This window comes from Cryptotermes secundus, unplaced genomic scaffold (assembly GCF_002891405.2).
Source record: "Cryptotermes secundus unplaced genomic scaffold, Csec_1.0 scaffold933, whole genome shotgun sequence".
In the NCBI taxonomy this organism is placed as follows: domain Eukaryota; kingdom Metazoa; phylum Arthropoda; class Insecta; order Blattodea; family Kalotermitidae; genus Cryptotermes; species Cryptotermes secundus.
The window spans coordinates 577,218-595,452 of NW_019723316.1; the positions used below are offsets into that span (position 1 = coordinate 577,218).

General features: G+C 42.3%; 1 protein-coding gene across 3 annotated transcripts in view; it reads left to right on the forward strand.

The window, feature by feature from the left end:
* Positions 1-18,235, forward strand: part of LOC111861846 (insulin-like peptide receptor) — a 122,841-nt gene that overhangs the window by 91,316 nt on the left and 13,290 nt on the right. For all 3 annotated transcript variants that reach the window (XM_033750470.1, XM_023846758.2, XM_033750471.1), the window contains exons 2-3: positions 3,213-3,836; positions 15,624-15,970. In XM_033750470.1, the coding sequence (XP_033606361.1) occupies positions 3,399-3,836; positions 15,624-15,970 (785 nt within the window). In that variant the 5' untranslated portion in view covers positions 3,213-3,398. The remainder of the gene's footprint in view (positions 1-3,212; positions 3,837-15,623; positions 15,971-18,235) is intronic.

Below are 18,235 nucleotides of genomic sequence, written 5' to 3' on the forward strand. Positions count from 1 at the left end.
TGGGTGGATGGGTGGATGGATGGGTGGGTGGATGGGTGGATGGATGGGTGCTTGGATGGGGGGGGGGATGGATGGATGGATGGGTGGGTGGACGGATGGATGGGTGGGTGGATGGGTGGACGGATGGATGGACTGATGGATGGATGGGTGGGTGGATGGGTGGATGTAGAATTGGAAAGTATGTGAAAGGAAGCGGTCACCATTTTTAGGCAGCAATTTACTATGGAATTTACTTTGGCGAATGAGAAAACCACGAATACCTCGGCCAGGAGAGCAGTGTCCGAGCCGAGATTATATTATATTATATTCTGGACCACCCAAAAACTAAGCAGGAATGCTGTCGCCCCTTCTATCGCCCTCGTTTGGCCCTACAAATGTTTCTGTCTCGCTCAGAGGTCAGTGTATCAACGCTTCTAAGACTACTTTCGGCAGTATAATTAGTTGCAGAATATTGTAATAAATTAAATAGAACTTTTATACCATACAACAGAAATTTTATCAGAAAGATTTATTGATCAATGTATATAATGTGACTGGCCAACGCGTAAATATGTAAGGTAAAGTTCTCCCTGGCCGGTCACGGGAGCCGAGCCGTCTAAGACATGTACTGTCTCGCTCGCTTGGAAACCGGGATCGTGGAATTCGAATCCCCCTCAGGTCATGGATGTTTAGTTTGTGTGTGTGCGTTTTTCTGTGTTTGTCTACAGGTAGAGGCCTTGCGACGAGCTGATCACCTGCCCAAGGAGTCCTACCGAATGTGTAAGATCTAGAAAAACCGAAGTGATAGGAGAAGTTCATGGAGGTAGGCCTAGGCCCACTGGGGCTGTAGTGGCAAGGAAAAATAAAGTTGTCACTGTGCTTAAGTAATTAACCACTACGCCATGGAGGCGTATGGGGGAGTGGATATATAGAGCCACATTTTCTTGGCTTCGGAACTAGGTGGAGGTGAGTGGTCAGCTTCACGTCCCGGTCGCTTTACCCCCGGGGAAAGAGCCCCCGGTACCCATTGGATAGGAGGTTGGATGAACCCCAGAACCGGTCTAGACGACGTGGAGAAAAGATAATTCTTGACCCTACCGGAACTCGAACTCCGACCTCTCAGTCGTCCAGCCCGTAGCCAGTCGCTACACCGACTACGCTATCCTGGCTCCTACGTAAAAAGTTAAGTTAGTAATAATGCATGAAACGATGCTGCGGAAGAATTGTGCTGAATCCAACGGTGAGGAATAGCTGAACACTCACCTCAGGCTCACACCAGGTGCCAAAACATCTCAGGATATTTAACACTGCTATGAGTTTGAGTAAGAATGGGTAACAATTTTAATTACAGTTTAAAATATTGCTATTTGAATAAAACAAATATGTAACATATTCGTATAGGCCAGGGCGCTTCTAAATTATTGTCGGAGTTTCAGTGACCTATAATTTTCAAACCAGAAACAACAAAATAAAACTGCTTAAGGAATATGAAATTGTAACTCAAAAATAAAAACGTTTTGAATACGCATTTTCATGGGCACGGGGTAGCGCATTTGGTTGAGGCACTATGCTACCAGCCGGAAGGTCGCGGGTTCGATTCCCGATTATGTCATTGGAGTTTTCAATTAATCTAATCCTCCCAGCCGCATTATGTCCCTGGGATCGATTCAGCCTCTAACAGAAATGAGCACCAGGAATATTTCTGGGTGTAAAAGGCGGCAGGCGAATAAGGCTGACAACCTGTCAACTGTGAAAATGTGGGAGGTTCAATATCTCGCAGCCCTATGGGCTCCACTGCCTGTTACAGGGACAGCTTTAACTTCTTTTTACCTTTTCCTTCATTCCCTAAGCAGCTTTATTTTGTTGTTTCCGATTTGAAGAGGGATAGGATGGGATGGGATGGATTGGAATGATCTGGCTCAGGATAGGTACTGCTGGAGGGCTGTTGTGAACACGATAATGAACCTTCGGGTTCCATAAAAGGCTGTGAATTTCTTGAGTAGTTGCACAATTGGCAGCTTTTCAAGAGGGGCTCAGCTCCATGAGTGCGTAAGTGGGGGGGGGGCATGTAAACCCGACATTAATTTAGAATCATATTATATAACTCGGTATCAGCGGTTAGGGCTGTTAAAGGTACGAAAAGGAAAGTGAAGTCTCGAACTCGAAATATGTCGAAGAATCGATACAAGACTTGAAAATAACGCAGAATTCAGAATAATTCTGCGAACGTTTCCTTATCCTATGAGAGGAATTTCAGTTCCAGACTGTTGGCCTGTTTACGTACAACAATTGAACACTACAGTTTCATCCGTATGTTTTGCATCCTATTGCGTATGTTGCTGCTGTGTAAATATGTCCTTCCATCACTACAGTTTACACTTTCAGTAAATAACTGATTTACTCAAATTACCGGGAAAATCAAGCGTTTATAAACAAGAAAATGCGTCCACGTTCATTACTAGACTGCGTGTCGCAATGTATCCATTGCTAATAGTCCTTTCATGTAAATGTTTACATAGAATTAAAAATATTGATATTAGATATCTTTAAACATTAATCCTATGTAATAATATATTAATGTATTAATACGCTAAATATATTTAAACAATCATATGTATATTAATATATTGAATATATTAAATATAATTACACATTAATCTTACGTAAAACCGTTTTCATGACAAGACTATTAGCAATGGATACACTGCGACAGGCAGTCGAGTAGTGAATGTGGACGCATTTTCTTGTTTACAGACGCCTGATGAGGGTGGCAAATGACCGAAACATGTAACAAAAATAGCATCTTCATAAACTAACCCAGTTTATTGACAGTTTGGGTCTATCAGTAATTTATTAAAAGTGTAAATTATTGTGACCGCCGGACATGTTTACATACTCTACAGATACTGACACGGAGTGCCCGCTTCTGATCGGAAGAAATATATATTATATGTAACTATTGATAGTGTTATCTGCTACTAATGTCATTAGGAATGAGAACGATAAGGAAACATGCTGATTCGTGTATACCTGTGCCAGTGCCGTTTCGGACTCAGTAAGCGCGCGTTGGAATGACCGCCGCGGTGACACGAACAGTGACAATGCTGAAAGCTAGTGCGGTATACCAGGTTTCACTTTGTAACGATATTTGTTTTCTCTGTATCTACTGGTAAGTAAGAAATGTGTCGGATTAAGCAGTAATGTCTGTCTTTCTTCTTTCCTTCATGGCAAAGTCGAGTGATTGAACTGTGGCCTACACAACTTCATATCAACTGATCGTCATAACCTCACCGGATAAGGCATTGATATGGCTTGCAGTGTGTAATAATTCAAGTACATCACAGTTGTCCATCCGAACACTTGTGCCTGTATTGCTATAGCGTATGTACTCAAGACAGTCCAGTGTCCACAAGTGAAGCATGTGGAATATGTTGTGCGCAGCTGCAAGGAAGGGCTCACTGTTCAGGCTGAGGCCCGGTAGGGGTGTAAAAGCGTACATGTATGTGTATTTGTGTATCGGGTTACTTGTGACATGTAGTGTTACGCAAGTGGCGAAGGAAGGCGGCAAGATCTGCCGTAGCATGGATATACGGAACAGAGTTCAGGCCTTGCAACGTCTCAGCGGCTGCCGCGTTGTGGAAGGGTTTGTGCGCGTCGTGCTGATAGACAGGGCAAATGAGACTGACTACTACAGGTTCAGCTTTCCCGAGCTCCGCGAGATCACCGATTACTTGCTCGTATACAGAGTGGCAGGGCTCACGAGTCTGGGCAAGCTGTTTCCTAACCTCACCGTCATCCGAGGCAACTCCCTCTTCGTGGACTACGCCTTGGTCGTGTACGAGATGTTCCAGCTGCAGGTACGCAAACAGCTTATCTATGTAGGATCTGATGTTCTCACACCAGTGGTTATGAAGAGCACTATCTTCTGCGATATAACGCCGTGTAGTCCGTTGAAAACGAACCGACGTTTCGCAGAAACTTGTATGCCTCTATCTTCAAGGTCGAAGGTAAGACGAGCAGGAAGCTCTCTGCTCTGCTTGTCACCTGCTTCCCGTTGGTTTCTTGCTCTGCTTATCCTTCGACCCTGAAGATGGAGGTGATACGTTCCACCGAAACGTCGGTTGACTTTCAACGGACTACGCGGCGTTATATCCTAGAAGATAGTACTCTTCGCTTATCAGTGATTTGCATACGAATGGGGATACAAATTGCCTCTGTAATTAGATATGTGTAGAAAAAAAGTCGCGTTTTTACAGGTTTTCCCAGGAGGAAAGGTCAATATTGTGGTAGGTCATAGTATCGGTCATTCTAAACAAAAAGTGTGTGTGTACATGTGTCCTATTCCGAACGGTTTCCGAGATAGAGCTGTTTCATTGTACACTGTACAGACAAGCAACACGCCATGTCCTCAACACGAGATGCGAAGTGCATTTGCGTTGGCAGAATTTTCGAAACTATTGTAACGTGGATGGCTCAACAGGAAGTAGGGGTCGCGTGAACTCTTCGTTCTCGCGAGTGACGTCACACACACCCCCACTCCTTCCATCATTACGCAACGCTCGGTAAACACCCTTCCCCGCGAGTCTGGGACGTCACGCAACAGGCGAGTCCGTGCAGCGACTATTGCTAGGCAATGCGTAGGTAGAAACACCTGACAACAATACCTGATATCTGTTGCAGAGCAGCAATGTGTTCTCTATATTGTAACAGTTCCACTGCCGTGCTGCCTATTTAAATATGATTTATGTTATTAATTTGAAATTTAATTGTTAGATGTAAGGACATGAACAAGTGTAGTGAGACTTAGGTCAATTCTTGTATTTAAGAGCTAGCGTCTTCCCACGCTTACACCAAAAGCAGAGAAATACCCGTTGAAGATTTATTAAGAGAAAGTTACGTAAAGAATGGCCATTGAAGTCTTTGTGAGTTCTTTAGCTGACAATTTTCTACGAGCTATAGAGAGAAGCAGGGTTATGGGTTTACAGCCCAAGCCACGCTACACATTCGTCATTTTTTGACAGGAGTTCGTTAAGGCAGAATTTCTTCACCCATTTGTAAGAGTTAAAGTGATTGGAGGAATGCCTAATTAGAATACCTCTAAATTTTAAACTGACCAATCACGGAAATTTGAGTGTGTGACAGAAGAAGGACGCTGGTAAAAGCCAGGAATTGAATGTCCGAGCAAGCGTCATTTTTCAGCGTCAGTCGGAAACCGGGGGTCGAAAGGACCAGACGTGGAGTCGGAAACCGGGGGTCGAGGGGAAGGACAAGACATGAAGTCACATACGGGGCTATCTAGATCAGAAATAACTTTGTAGTAACAAGCTGTAATGATAAAGTGTAATAATCTGCTGTGAAGTGTGAAACCACGGTTAGAAATATAATAATTAGGGCCCGGATTTCTATGACATGTCATATTTTTTCCTAGGGTTTATTCCTATTTTTAAATGTAATTATGCATGTTTCCAGTCATTCTTATTGAAATTATGTCGTTTTTATTGTACATATAAATGCATATTTTAGAGTTTTATTGGTTTTACAGCATATTTTGGCATAATTTTGAAATAAGGTCATATTTTTGTCATTTTAGAAACAATTCTTTGATATAATGTAAAATTTCGGCTCCATAATGTTTAGTATTACAAAATAAATTTCAGGCTGGACTGTTGCTTCAATGTGGAATAGAGTTCAAGTACATGAAGTTCGTATTAAAAACCATATTTTTGACTGGACTGTACTTGCAGTTACAAAGGCGAAAATTTGTGAAATGCAGCATTTATGACCTGGCAAGCCAGCCTTTCCCAGTCGAGGCAGGAGGGAGGCAAGTGTAACGGGTATTTTCCTATTGTACTCCGTCTTACTATAAGGTATATACATCCCATTCTTTCTTGGAGGGCTTAGAAGTATTCTATTTATATATGTGGAGGGCGTTATAAGACTTCAGTTTGACTTTACAATGCCTAAAGTGAGTACATGTAGTTCAAGGAGCGCAAAGTTGCGTAGTTTTGTACAGGAGTTTGGTGAAAAAGTGTTTAGTACCGATGGCAAGATATTTTATTGTAAGTTGTGTGGCGTGAAAGTTACGGCAGAAAAGCGATTTACTGTGCAGCAGCATTGTAAAACTTTTAAACATGGTAAATGTTTAAGCAGATTATCTACAAAGGATAGCAGACAAAGTTTGTTGTTTAAAAACAGTTCCACTAATTGTTCTACTACTTCTTCTTCTTCTTCTTCTTCTTCTGCTTCACCTTCTTCAATGAACAATGGGTCGGAATTTTCGAAGGATTTGTGTCAGTGGATGGTATCTTCGAATATTCCATTAGAGAAATTGCATAATCAGCACTTCAGACAATTTTTGGAGACATACACTAGTCATCCTATCCCAAGTGAATCGACGTTAAGAAAGAATTATCTCTCTACATGTTATGAAGATATGTTAAATAAGATTCGAACATCTGTTGCTGACAACAAGATATGGGTTTCCTTGGACGAGACTTCTGACGTAGATGGGCGGTATATTGCGAATGTTATAGTTGGGACCCTGAAACAAGATCAACCTGGAGAGAGATTTCTTCTTGACTGTGAAGTTCTCGAAAGAGCAAATCATTCGACTATAGCTGTCCTATTTGATAATTCCATGAAGTTGTTGTGGCCAAATGGAATACAGCGAAATAATGTCCTTCTCCTAGTAACAGATGCCGCTCCATACATGAAGAAGGCTGCCAAAGGACTTCGAATCCTCTACCCGAAAATGGTCCATATTACTTGCCTCGCTCATGCATTGCATAGAGTGGCTGAAGAAGTTCGAGGACATTTTCCTGATGTAGATAGGCTAGTTTCAAACGGAAAGAAAATATTCATCAAGGCCCCTCTTCGAGTGCAGAAATTTAAACAAGAAGCTCCTCTACTGCCACTTCCTCCACAGCCTGTCGTCACACGGTGGGGTACATGGTTGGATGCTGTGGCATATTATTGTGAAAATTACACAGCCATTGAGAAAATGTTTAATGGCTTTGACAGCAGTGAGTCAACATCAATTAAAGCTGTCAAGGACTTATTCTCTACCACTCTAGCACAAAATCTGGCATACATAAAGTCAAACTTCTGTTCAATTTCAGGTGCAATAACTCGCCCGGAATTTGTAGGTACTGAACTCTGTGACACGTTGGACACTGCAAAGAGCATTGAGAATGAACTAAACCGAACTCGTGGTGAAATAAGTGACAGGATTAAAACCAAAATAGAAAGTGTTCTTCATCGGAATGCTGGTTATTCAACATTATGCAAGATTGCAGATATACTTTCCGGTAAACTAGCAACATTCGAAGATGATACAGAACTGTCACCAAACGACTTGACATTCTTCAAATATGCTCCTGTCACATCATGTGATGTGGAACGAAGTTTTTCCAAATACAAAACTATCCTTAGTGATAATCGGCGATCTTTCAAATTTGAAAATTTGAAAATGCATGTAGTTATAAATTGCAACTGTAACAGTGAAAATTGAGACGTGAATAACTCAGTGAAAATTGAGACGTGAATAGCTTGTGTTCTTTTAAATGGTGTTTTTAGATAACAGAGTTAAGTTAGTGTTCATACCATGTGCACCAGTGTTTGTCTAAAATATGAACGCAAATATCAGTATTAAAAAGAAAACAATGAATGGTTTAATCCAGTACGAAATGTCGAAATTCCATCAGTTTTCTTTCCTTCAGAGACATAATAGGGCTAATTTGGTAAGTAGGACCTACTATCATATATTCATCATCTTTATTCTTAAACTCTAGTAAAAGTTGTAATTAAAATTGTGAAATTTTATGTCCCATTTAATATTTAAGGTCATATTTTACACTTTTTAGGTCATATTTGACATCATTTTGGGTCATAAGTGCATGCATATATTTATAGTTTTTAGGTCATAAAAATCCGGGCCCTAATAATAATAGTATTAAACAGGACGAGCTCAATTTAGAATGTGGCAAACAGTCCGACAGTAACAAGTGTTTGATAAATTGTAAAATGAAAGTGTCGCAACTGATCAAGAGTAATAATACCTCTGAAATTCAAGTGTGGTGGTGTTGCATAAGTGTCCTACCTGCCTTTCTAAGTGTGGCCCGTTAAGACTTTGAGACAGAGAACTCAGCTCTACCGCTCCCAACAACCTCACCCTTGTTAATCATATCAACCCTGAAAAACTTAATCCTATCAACCCTGATAAGTTTAATCCTAACCCTGAGAAAATAAATTAAGAAGAAATAAAAAAAGGTAGGTGGCACCATCAACAAGAAGCAGAAGAAGAGGGTGAGGAGAGCAGTTGAAGAAGAGGCGCTTCCGAAGAAGACGTCGCAACGGTTAACAGATAGAGAGGCAACGGTTACAACATTGTCCGTGCCGAGCCTAAATAAGGAGCAGCGAACACTATTCAGGGGTAGTGAGCATTGAGCCAGTTACTAGTATTCAGTATGAGTTGAAGTCCAGCAGCTACGGGTTGCTGTTACGTCGTATCGAGTGCATGGCAGGGACTCCAGCATGAGAAGTAATTGTGATACTGCAGATGGCAGTGCTTGTGTAACTGTAAGAGCGACTGTTCAATAAATTCGCTATATCCAAGACGGCGTGAAGTTATTTGTCGCGTTACATACCCAACACGTGACAATATATTATACTAGATAAACTGCACCAACTTTATCACTTGAACATTAAATACCGGTATTAAAAACAGTACGTGATACATGTATCTCTTTCTTATCAACAATTTTGGAACTGCACAGTGAAGTAGCTCAATCTCGGAAACCGTTCGGAATCGAACACATGTACATATACAATTTTTTCCTTAGAATGACCGATACTGTGACCTCCCAGAGTATTGACCTTTCATCCTGACACTTTCTGTATAAAGATGTAAACATATGACATAAAAAATAAAATCGGTGTAGCAAATAGCGTCCGTGTGCATCTGAGGAAGTGTGTGCAGTACAAGGCTCTATCTAATCTTGAGAGCTGCGAGAAATGCAGGAAGTCGGAACCATTAGAGGCGCGACAGCAGCATGAATCAGCAACTACTACCTGAGCCAACACGTTCAGTACATATTCTATTGTGGCTGTGCAAGTTCCATCAGGTGTAATATTGTAACATGTTGCGCAACGTAGAACCCCTCCCTACCCAACTGCAACGTGGCAACTCAGGCCACANGTAATCAATGCCAGTTTCACTGCTAAAATGATGCCTTGCTCTCTAGATCTGTAGAAATGGAAGCACAGTTGCTGTAGTTCAGTGCGTTTTTTGGCCAATATGTTCTCAACTGATGCTAAACACGTCAGGTACGCGTATAACTGTCCCTTCCTCCCTCACCTCTCAAGTCTCAAGATTAGATAGAGTCTGTCAGAAGGCTCATCTTTTGCCCAAGGTGTATGTTTCGCCTTATCTGAAGAAGCTGAGGAAGGAGAGGTACAATTTGACAAGCGTGCCTAAATAAGAAAGAGAAATGGATTGAAAAGCTCACTTTATCCTGCAAACGTCGCCCTCACCTCTGGTGCGTTACGTGGTTAAAACGTTTCTGCTGTTTCTTTCCTTGTGGCTTCGCACCAAAATCCTACATTAATTCTGCTTCACCCCCATGCGTGCTACATGCCCTGCTCATCCCATCCTCCTTGACTTGGCGATGAGTATACACGTACACTATGAAGCTCCTCAATGTGCAGTTTTTCCAACCTCCTACTTATAAAGCAACAGGTAAATAAAAGGTAAAGCTATCCCTGTATCAGGCCGTAGAGGCCCATAGGGTTGTGAGACGTCGAGGCTCCCACATTTTCTAGACAATCGGCTCACAAATGGCGGTAAGGTTGTCAACCTTAAGCGCCGGTCGCCATTTACCCCCAGGAAGATTCCTGGGACTCATTTCTGTTACAGGCTGAGTCGACTCTTCGGCCATAGTGCGGCTGGAAGGATTAGGTAAATGAGGAATCCAGTGACCTCATCGGGAATCGAAACCGCGACCTTGTGCTTGTAGCATAGTGCCTCAACAAACTGCGCTACCGCGTGCCTCGCAACAAGTAAATTTTGGTTCTTATTAATTTATTCATGTGGCGTTTAGATGAGGGACGGAATTATGGTATGAAAGTTAGTATCATTCAGTACAGTACCATGAAATTAGTCATGAAGAAACGAGTTGTAATTGGTCAGAACACTTATGTCAGTAATCTTCGTGGGATTCGTCCTGTTGTGTGTCATATGATCCCCTTTTATGTGACCGTCTGCACAGCAATTATATCAACGAACAAATCCGTACTAACATACCTTGATAAAGGCGCCGCTACATGTTTCGACCCTCACACGTTCATCATCAGGCAAATCTATAGAGATTTAATCTTAGTCGCTGGATTCTTTCCTCAATATGGATCCATAGTATGACAATATTTAGCACTTGTTTTGCGAATACACCCTTTTGTTCAAACATGATCTCCAAATACACAGTTTATTTAAAATTAGGATTAGATATATGGTTTTGATTAGCATTAATATAATTTTAATCTTAAAATTAAATATTGGAATATATTTTGATTTTAAATTAGATTAAAACTATAATTTTTTTTATATTCGTCGGGTTTTTGGTATTGTTGGGTGTTAATATGTAGGTCGAAAAACTTAGAAGGCCATTCTAGGAGTCTCTGTTGCTTCTGATTTCTACTTTACCATATCTAGGTGTCGAGTAGTAGGCTCCTGAGACTCTCTTTAAGCCTCCGCAGTTATGTTTTCTACATATGATGAGTTTCTATTGCTTATACAAGTATATGTTGCTTTGTGTGCGAAGTTGTCCCCGTCTCTGTGTTGTAAGATTCACATTTCTGTAGATTCGCCTGACGATGGCCGTGTGAGGGTCCACACACACGTAGCGACGCCTTTTCCAAATAAACGAATGCTGCTATGTTAGTATCGATTTTGTTCCTTCATGTAATTGCTCTTCAGACGGTCACATAAACGGTGCTGTATGTTAGTAAATTATCGAATTCGGCTCAGAATTATCGCGATCTCTGTCAATATAGTGACTGGCTACTGGCTGGACGACCGGGGTGTGATTCCCATTAAGGACAGAGATTTTTCTCTTTTTCACGGCATCCAAGCCGGCTGTAGGACACCCGCAGGGGCCGCGCCATAGCTCAAGTGGTTAGTCGCTGACTTTCCACCGAGGCGGCCTGGGTTCGATCCAAGGTCTGGTCAAGTGGGATTTGTGGTGGACAAAGTGACGCTGGGGCAGGCTTTCTCCGAGTACTTCGGTTTCCCCCGCCAATCTTCATTCCACCAATTGCTCCACAATCACCCTCACCTGTCATCTGGGGCTGGTACAATAGGCCAGAATTGGCCGCAGTGCAAGGGACTTAGTCCCACCCCACTAGCAATAAAAAAATAGTGTCTTAGTACAGTAGAACATGGTCAGATAAACTGACATGAGTTAAGTGATCTATTTGCAGATGTGTCATGTCAGTAAAAAATGACATGCTGTCTAATGGAAAATAAAGCTAAATAGGACAGCTTATCTCTCTCACTTATGCAGTTCCATTGTGATGTTTGATAAAATAATCAGACCTCGTTTTGCCCAACTTCTCACACTTACAACAGTTGCGAAGACCTTTTTTCTGCCGTTTTTCATCAAGAACTTTTTGAATTCCCTGGTGACAAGTTTTGAAATCGCCTCCATACGGTTCCCAGGCGTGGAAATGTACCTCCGTGTCCCATATACACCTTCATGTCGTGGTGCTTAATCACGGGGTCTATTTTTCCTTCACATGACAAATTGTGTATAAAATACGTTTCTCTTTCTACAGTTTTCTTTTGAGGGGTAACCATCAGTCGTCATAGCGACGGGCCACGGACTGCAAACCCGAGTTACATTCCGGTAGGGACAAGAGATTTTTATCTTCTTCAGCGTCCAGATGGGCCCCGCTGCCCATCCAGCCGCCTATCCAATGGGTGCCGAAGGGATTTTTCCCCTGAGGTAAAGCGGCCGAGGTGTGGAGCTTACCACTTGACCCCATCTAGTGCCGAGGTCAAGAATATTGGAGGTATACCTCCATTCCCCCACACGTCTTCTTGACGTGGTGTTTAATTAAGCACAGGGATAGCTTTACCTTTTTCCATCTTTAGTTACAAAACGCTTAAGTGTTCTATGTCCTGTTTATTTTGTTCCTTGGCATTTTTTAGTTCAAATAACGGCTACTGTGTGGCGCCACGGCGGTAAATAATACATAGCTGGGCATTGCTAACATTTATATTATTAAGATTGTCATAATAAATTATAAATAAAATTATTATTATTATTATTATTATTTGTCTGCAAATGGGTTTTTACCCGATGGCAGTGTTAATACAATAAGACACAACACACAAAATAACCCGCCACGCTCGAACAAAACACAGCATACAGAACATTACAACAATAAACATAACTACACAACCGTAAGGGTCACAAGTTACACACATTAAGCACCATTACAATACAGTTACAGTTATAATTACAATACAAACACAATTCCTAATACAATTCCAATATAAATACCATTAATTAACCTAAAGTAGTTGGACTACTAATAATAATACAGTAAAAGTAATGTAAAGCTATCCCTGTAACAGGCCGTGAAGGCCCATAGGGTTGTGAGACGTTGAGGATCCCACATTATCCAGACAATCGGCTCACAGATGGCGGTAAGGTTGTCAGCCTTACGCGCCGGCCGCGCTTTACTCCCCAGGAAAATTATTTAATTAATTCCTGGTACTCATTTCTGTTAGAGGCTGATTCGACCCCAGGGTCATAGTGCGGCCGGAAGGATTAGATCAAGTGAAAAAAATCCAATAACCTCATTGGGACTTGAACCCGCGACCTTCCGGCTTGTAGCATAGTGCCTCAACCAACTACAATTATAATAATAGTAATAATAATAATAATAATAAGGAAATTGTGATAATAGTAAAAAAGAATAACATTCTCTACACTAATACAGTATCTACATAGACTGACGCACTGACATTTCCCCCTCACCATACCTCAGTTCACCTCATTTATCACTTTTTTAACCCTTTTTCTAAAATTACTTGGTTTACAGGAGAGAGTCTCTAAAGAATCTGCAGGCAGGTGGTTCCAAAGCTGGATGGTCCTATTTACAAAGGGATATTTTGCGATATCTGTCCGTTGCTTTCTGCTCAGATAGCATGGCTTTTGCCATCTCACTTTTAGCCTTCCGTGTACACTTTGAAGAGAGCAAATGTGCTAGCTACCTTCCTGCGCTGTGAATTACTTTCAGATATGTTTCCACGTCAGTAGGGTTCTTTTTATTTGTAATGCTAGTGGGTGGGACTAAGTCCCTTGTACTCCGGCCACTTCTGGCCTATTGTACCAGCCCCAGATCATAGGTGAGGGTGATTGTGAAGCAATTGGTGGAATAAAGATTTGCAGGGGAAACCGAAGTACTCGGAGAAAGTCTGACCCAGCGCCATTTTGTCCACCATAAATCCCACTTGACCAGACCCGGGATCGAACCCGGGCCGCCGCGTTGGGAAGCCAGCGACTAGCCGCTTGAGGTATGGCGCGGCCCCTAGTAGGGTTCTTATTTTAATGTTATGTGTGTGTAGAATTTGATCTCTGAGAAATATGATACATGTTGCTTCTAAGCTCAATTAGCTCCTTCCTGAAGATCAGATTTAAAGTGCAAAGAGCAGTACAGGTTTGTAAACAAAAAAAAAATGTGCAGGTGTAACTACTCTCTCTTATCTGTGAAAGTTACACGTCCATCAGTCAAGGCAAGTAATGGTAAAGTTTATCCTTGTGTTTATTCACCACACCGTGAATATACGAGCTGGAATAGCTCAATCAGTGTAGCGACGGGCTACGGGCTGGACGGTCGTGGTTGATTTCCGGCAGGGGAAAAAGGTGTTTCTCTTCTCCAGAGTGTCGAGACCAGCGACTCTGGGATCCACCCAGTATCCTATCAAACCGGTGACTATTTCCCCGGTGCTAAAACGGCAGGGGTATAAAGGTGACCACTCACCTCCATCTAATGCCGAGGTCAAGAATGCTGGCGCTGTACACCACTCCCCTATACGTCTTCATGGCTTTGTGCTTATTTAATTAAGCACAGGGGCAATTATATCTTTACCTTTACATCACAGTACATTGCTGTGTGCTCATCACTCTTGTGGTAGTGACCGTGGAGGTAACCAGTTTGCACTCCGATTGTCACACTTTATGTCCTTAAGATCTATCTTCATAATATCTTCCAGTTTATTCTTTGGCCTTCTAAATGGCCGCTTCCCCATCAGAATACTTTCTGCAGTCCTTTTCTCCCTTATCCTAACCACATTCCTAGATCATTATAGACCCCTATATTGCAGTTTGCTAACAGTTGTACATGACCTTTTGTGGCATAATTCACGAAGCTCCTGTGTATACGCTCACGTACTTGTGCCTGATCTTTCCCATGCCTGAACTTTCCCAAGTCCAATTACCTTTTTCTTTTCCATCTTTTAGTTTCTTGTGGTGGGGTGAGACTGAGTTCACTTGGCACTAAATGGCCCATAGTACCAACCCCAGATGATAGATAGATGATGATGAATGTGGAGCAGTCTGTGGAAAAGAGAATTGGCAGGGGAAACCGAAGTACTCGGAGGCAACCTGTCGCAGCGCCACTTTATCCACCACAAATCCCAAATAACTTGACCCAGAATCGTACCCTGACCGCCGCGGTGTGTAACCGGCGACTAACCGCTGAGCTATGGTGCGGCCGTTAAGTCCAATTACTTAGGTGAACATCTCATTTTCATAAGCTTGTAGCTTACGACCTTCCTTCAAAGAGGGACAACATTCGACACCCAAACAAGACAGATGGTAAAATTTAATGTTGTATACTTCTCAGTCTTCAGCGTGCTGGGTAGCAGACGGGATGGTAACAATTTTCAAATTATAATTCGGCAAGCCTAGCAGTCCGAAAAGGAACCGAACGTAGCAGTCGATAAGATGAACTACTTTGTGTTCGGCACTCCCCGGCCAGGAAAATCGATATTCTGACTGAGACGTTTATGGTTTTCCTGGGTCCCTACAGGAAAATTATGGGCGAATGCTTGAAATTATGGCATGACAGCTTTCTTTCACATATTTTCCAGTTCGATATTCATAAATGATCCTGCGTTTGACACCACACCGCCTGAGTTACTGACAGTAACCTTAAATTTCTTTTTTAAATTCGCATAGTGGGGTATGGAGTTAAACTGGGTCCACTCGGCACGGCGGCTACTGATTGGCCTATTGTACCTGCCCGGGTGATTATGAGGATGGACAATTTGGTGAAACGAAGATTGGCAGGGGAAACCTAAGTAGTCGGAGAAAACCAGCCCCAGCGCCACTTTGTCCACCACAAATCCCACTTGACCCGACACGGGATCGAACCCGGGCTGCCGCGGTGGGAAGCCAGCGACTAACCGCTTGAGCTATGGTGCGGCCTGGCAGTGACCTTAAATAAGCAGCAACAGTACAAGAAGTTCTTCAGATTTTGCTGTCGTGTTTTCCCCCCCGAGAGCTGCCTGCCCTTACCATTTATCTTCCTTAAGCAGACATGCGTAAAACCGTCGGTTCTAATGCCAAGTCTTTCTGCAGGAGATTGGCCTGAGGAGCCTGACCGCTGTCCTCCGCGGATCCGTCCGTTTCGATAAGAACCCGGAGCTTTGTTATGTGGACACTGTGGACTGGAGATCGATTCTTCGCAACGGAGAACACTTCGCAGCCAGCAACAAGGAGGTTCCGTTGTGTCCCAGCTGTCCTGCCAGTTGCGAGAGTGCCAACTGCTGGGGTCCCGGCGTTTGCCACAGTCTGAGGAAGAATGAGACCAACTGCCACCGGCTGTGTCTTGGGGGATGTACGGGGCTGGGGTCAGACCAATGCTCTGCCTGCACCAGCGTGGTCGACGAGCACGGGGTTTGTGTCGACAGCTGTCCGACTGACAGGTAAAGGTGAAGGAAGAAGGACTGTAGATGTTATTTCTAGAGACTCTTGTTCTTATTCCAAGAAATATTTTAGTATGTCGTATGTTATTTCTGCCGCTCACGGAGGCATGAATTGTCTTCGGCCGCTTAAACACTAGGGTCATGGTTTCTAATCCCAATCGAGGCATAGATGTCTGCCTGCGTTTATTCTCTGTTTGTGTTCAGCTATGTAGGCAGCGGCCTCGCGACGGGCTGATCCCCAGTCTAATGTGTCCTACCGACTGTGTAAAATTAAGAAATTGAAGTGAAATGAAGCGTTTCACAGGTTTCCTGTGCTTCAGAGGGAGCAACAGGAAATGTGAATGAATGTTATATCCAGACATTTCTATTTCTATTCTAAAGAAAAATTTAGAACTACGTATTGTCACGTGTATGGGTGACCAAAGACAGGGTTCTGATTGGTAACTGGATTTATTAAGAACCTAAATATCGTAACTAAAAATAATTGTTACACTATTGCTGCTTTACATAATTTATAATCACTCCACACTAATTCCTTCAGTCTCTCTGCACTGGTCTCCATTTATTTACAACACAGGAACTATAAAGCCGAGGGCACACCAAGGAAACTGGCAACCGCAACGCAACCGCAATTTCCTAGAAATGTCGCCGATTTCAAGCAAGTAACTGGTTTCCAAATTAACAGGCGGAGGAAAATTATGTTTGATTAGTTGCTCGCATTATCTTACGTGGGTATGTTCGTCCTACGTAATTTATGATTGTATTTTTTTAATTGTGTTCACTTACCTTCTGCAATGGAAGATGATAATACTGTTCCTGTCTTAATATTGTGGTAGTTGAGACGGCGTGAGAAGAGAGAACGACGACCATAAGGAAAATGTTTTGATGTTAATTAATTTGTTTTAATTAATGTCAATTTATTTTAATCAGGAAATAACACGTTCACACGCGATGCGAAATTTTGACATACAGTGCAACAATTTTAGCAAGACAGAAGACGCCTGATGATGGCCGTATGCAGCCGAACCATGTAATGTGTAAGAAGGGTGACTGTACAATAAGTCGTATTTAAGACGTAAATGTATGTGAAATAACTGCTATATTAATGCAACGGGATGCTTAAATACAATATTAAGAAAAGAAAACATTTGGTGCATCCGTTCTTCTGTGATAATTTAAACTGAAGCGGTTATATTGTTTCGAAAGGACTTAACCTGGATCCAGACTCCTTCGTCTCATGAGAAATTCTTTCCCAAGCCAAATCTGTTTTGTCCCTCTTAGCATAGTCTTGGTGGCGTTTGTCATATATACCCGGCTCTTGCTGAATTAACTGCGCAAAATCAAAATTAGCAGCTGCGTCAACCTTTCGTGCCATTTAACAAACAAATGAATCGCTGATGCGCGTTACAGAACAGCTGATGCTAGGAAACCATGCGGAAAGGCAATTGTGAAAAGACTAGCATGCTCCAGTTGAGTTTCTGAGTCTCTCCGCGAGTTGCGTTGCCGTTTCCTCAATTTTCGCTGCTCCATTCAGTAACATGTGTTCAACTCAGGCTAATAACAATTCTCGGAAATTGCGGTTGCCAGTTTCCTTGGTGTGCCCTCGGCCTAACAGCCTCACTGAATTATACACTCCAAATATGACACATAAATAAAGTTTTCTAATCACACGTTAAGTATTCACAGGCCGACTTCTAATTCTTCTTGAACTACGAAATTTCCGGTGCTATCTCCTACCGGTAGAATACTACCCAATACAATGGAAAATATCACAAATAATTACGCTGCCCAAACCTGGGAAAAAACACGAAAGAAGTAACATCCTACAGACCAATAAGTCTGATACTGGTACTATTCAAGGTACTAGAAAAACTACTACTGAAAAGAATAAAACCAGTGATAGAAGATCAAAACATAATTCCCAAACAGCAATTCGGATTTATAAACAAGCACGCAACTACGGAACAAGTCCATAGACTAGTCAACCAAATAAACAGAGATCTCGAAACAAAACGTTACTGCACAGCGGTGTTCCTTGACATAGAACAGGCCTTTGACAAGGTCTGGCACGCAGGACTATGTTACAAAATGAAACAGAAACTTCCGCATCAAATGTACGCAATTCTGAGATCCTATCTTACACACAGATACTACTTTGTAAAGCAACAGGAGGCATTAACAAACCTATACCCAATATCATCTGGCGTACCCCAAGGTAGCGTTTTAGGACCAGTGCTATACTTGATCTACACATCAGATCTACCA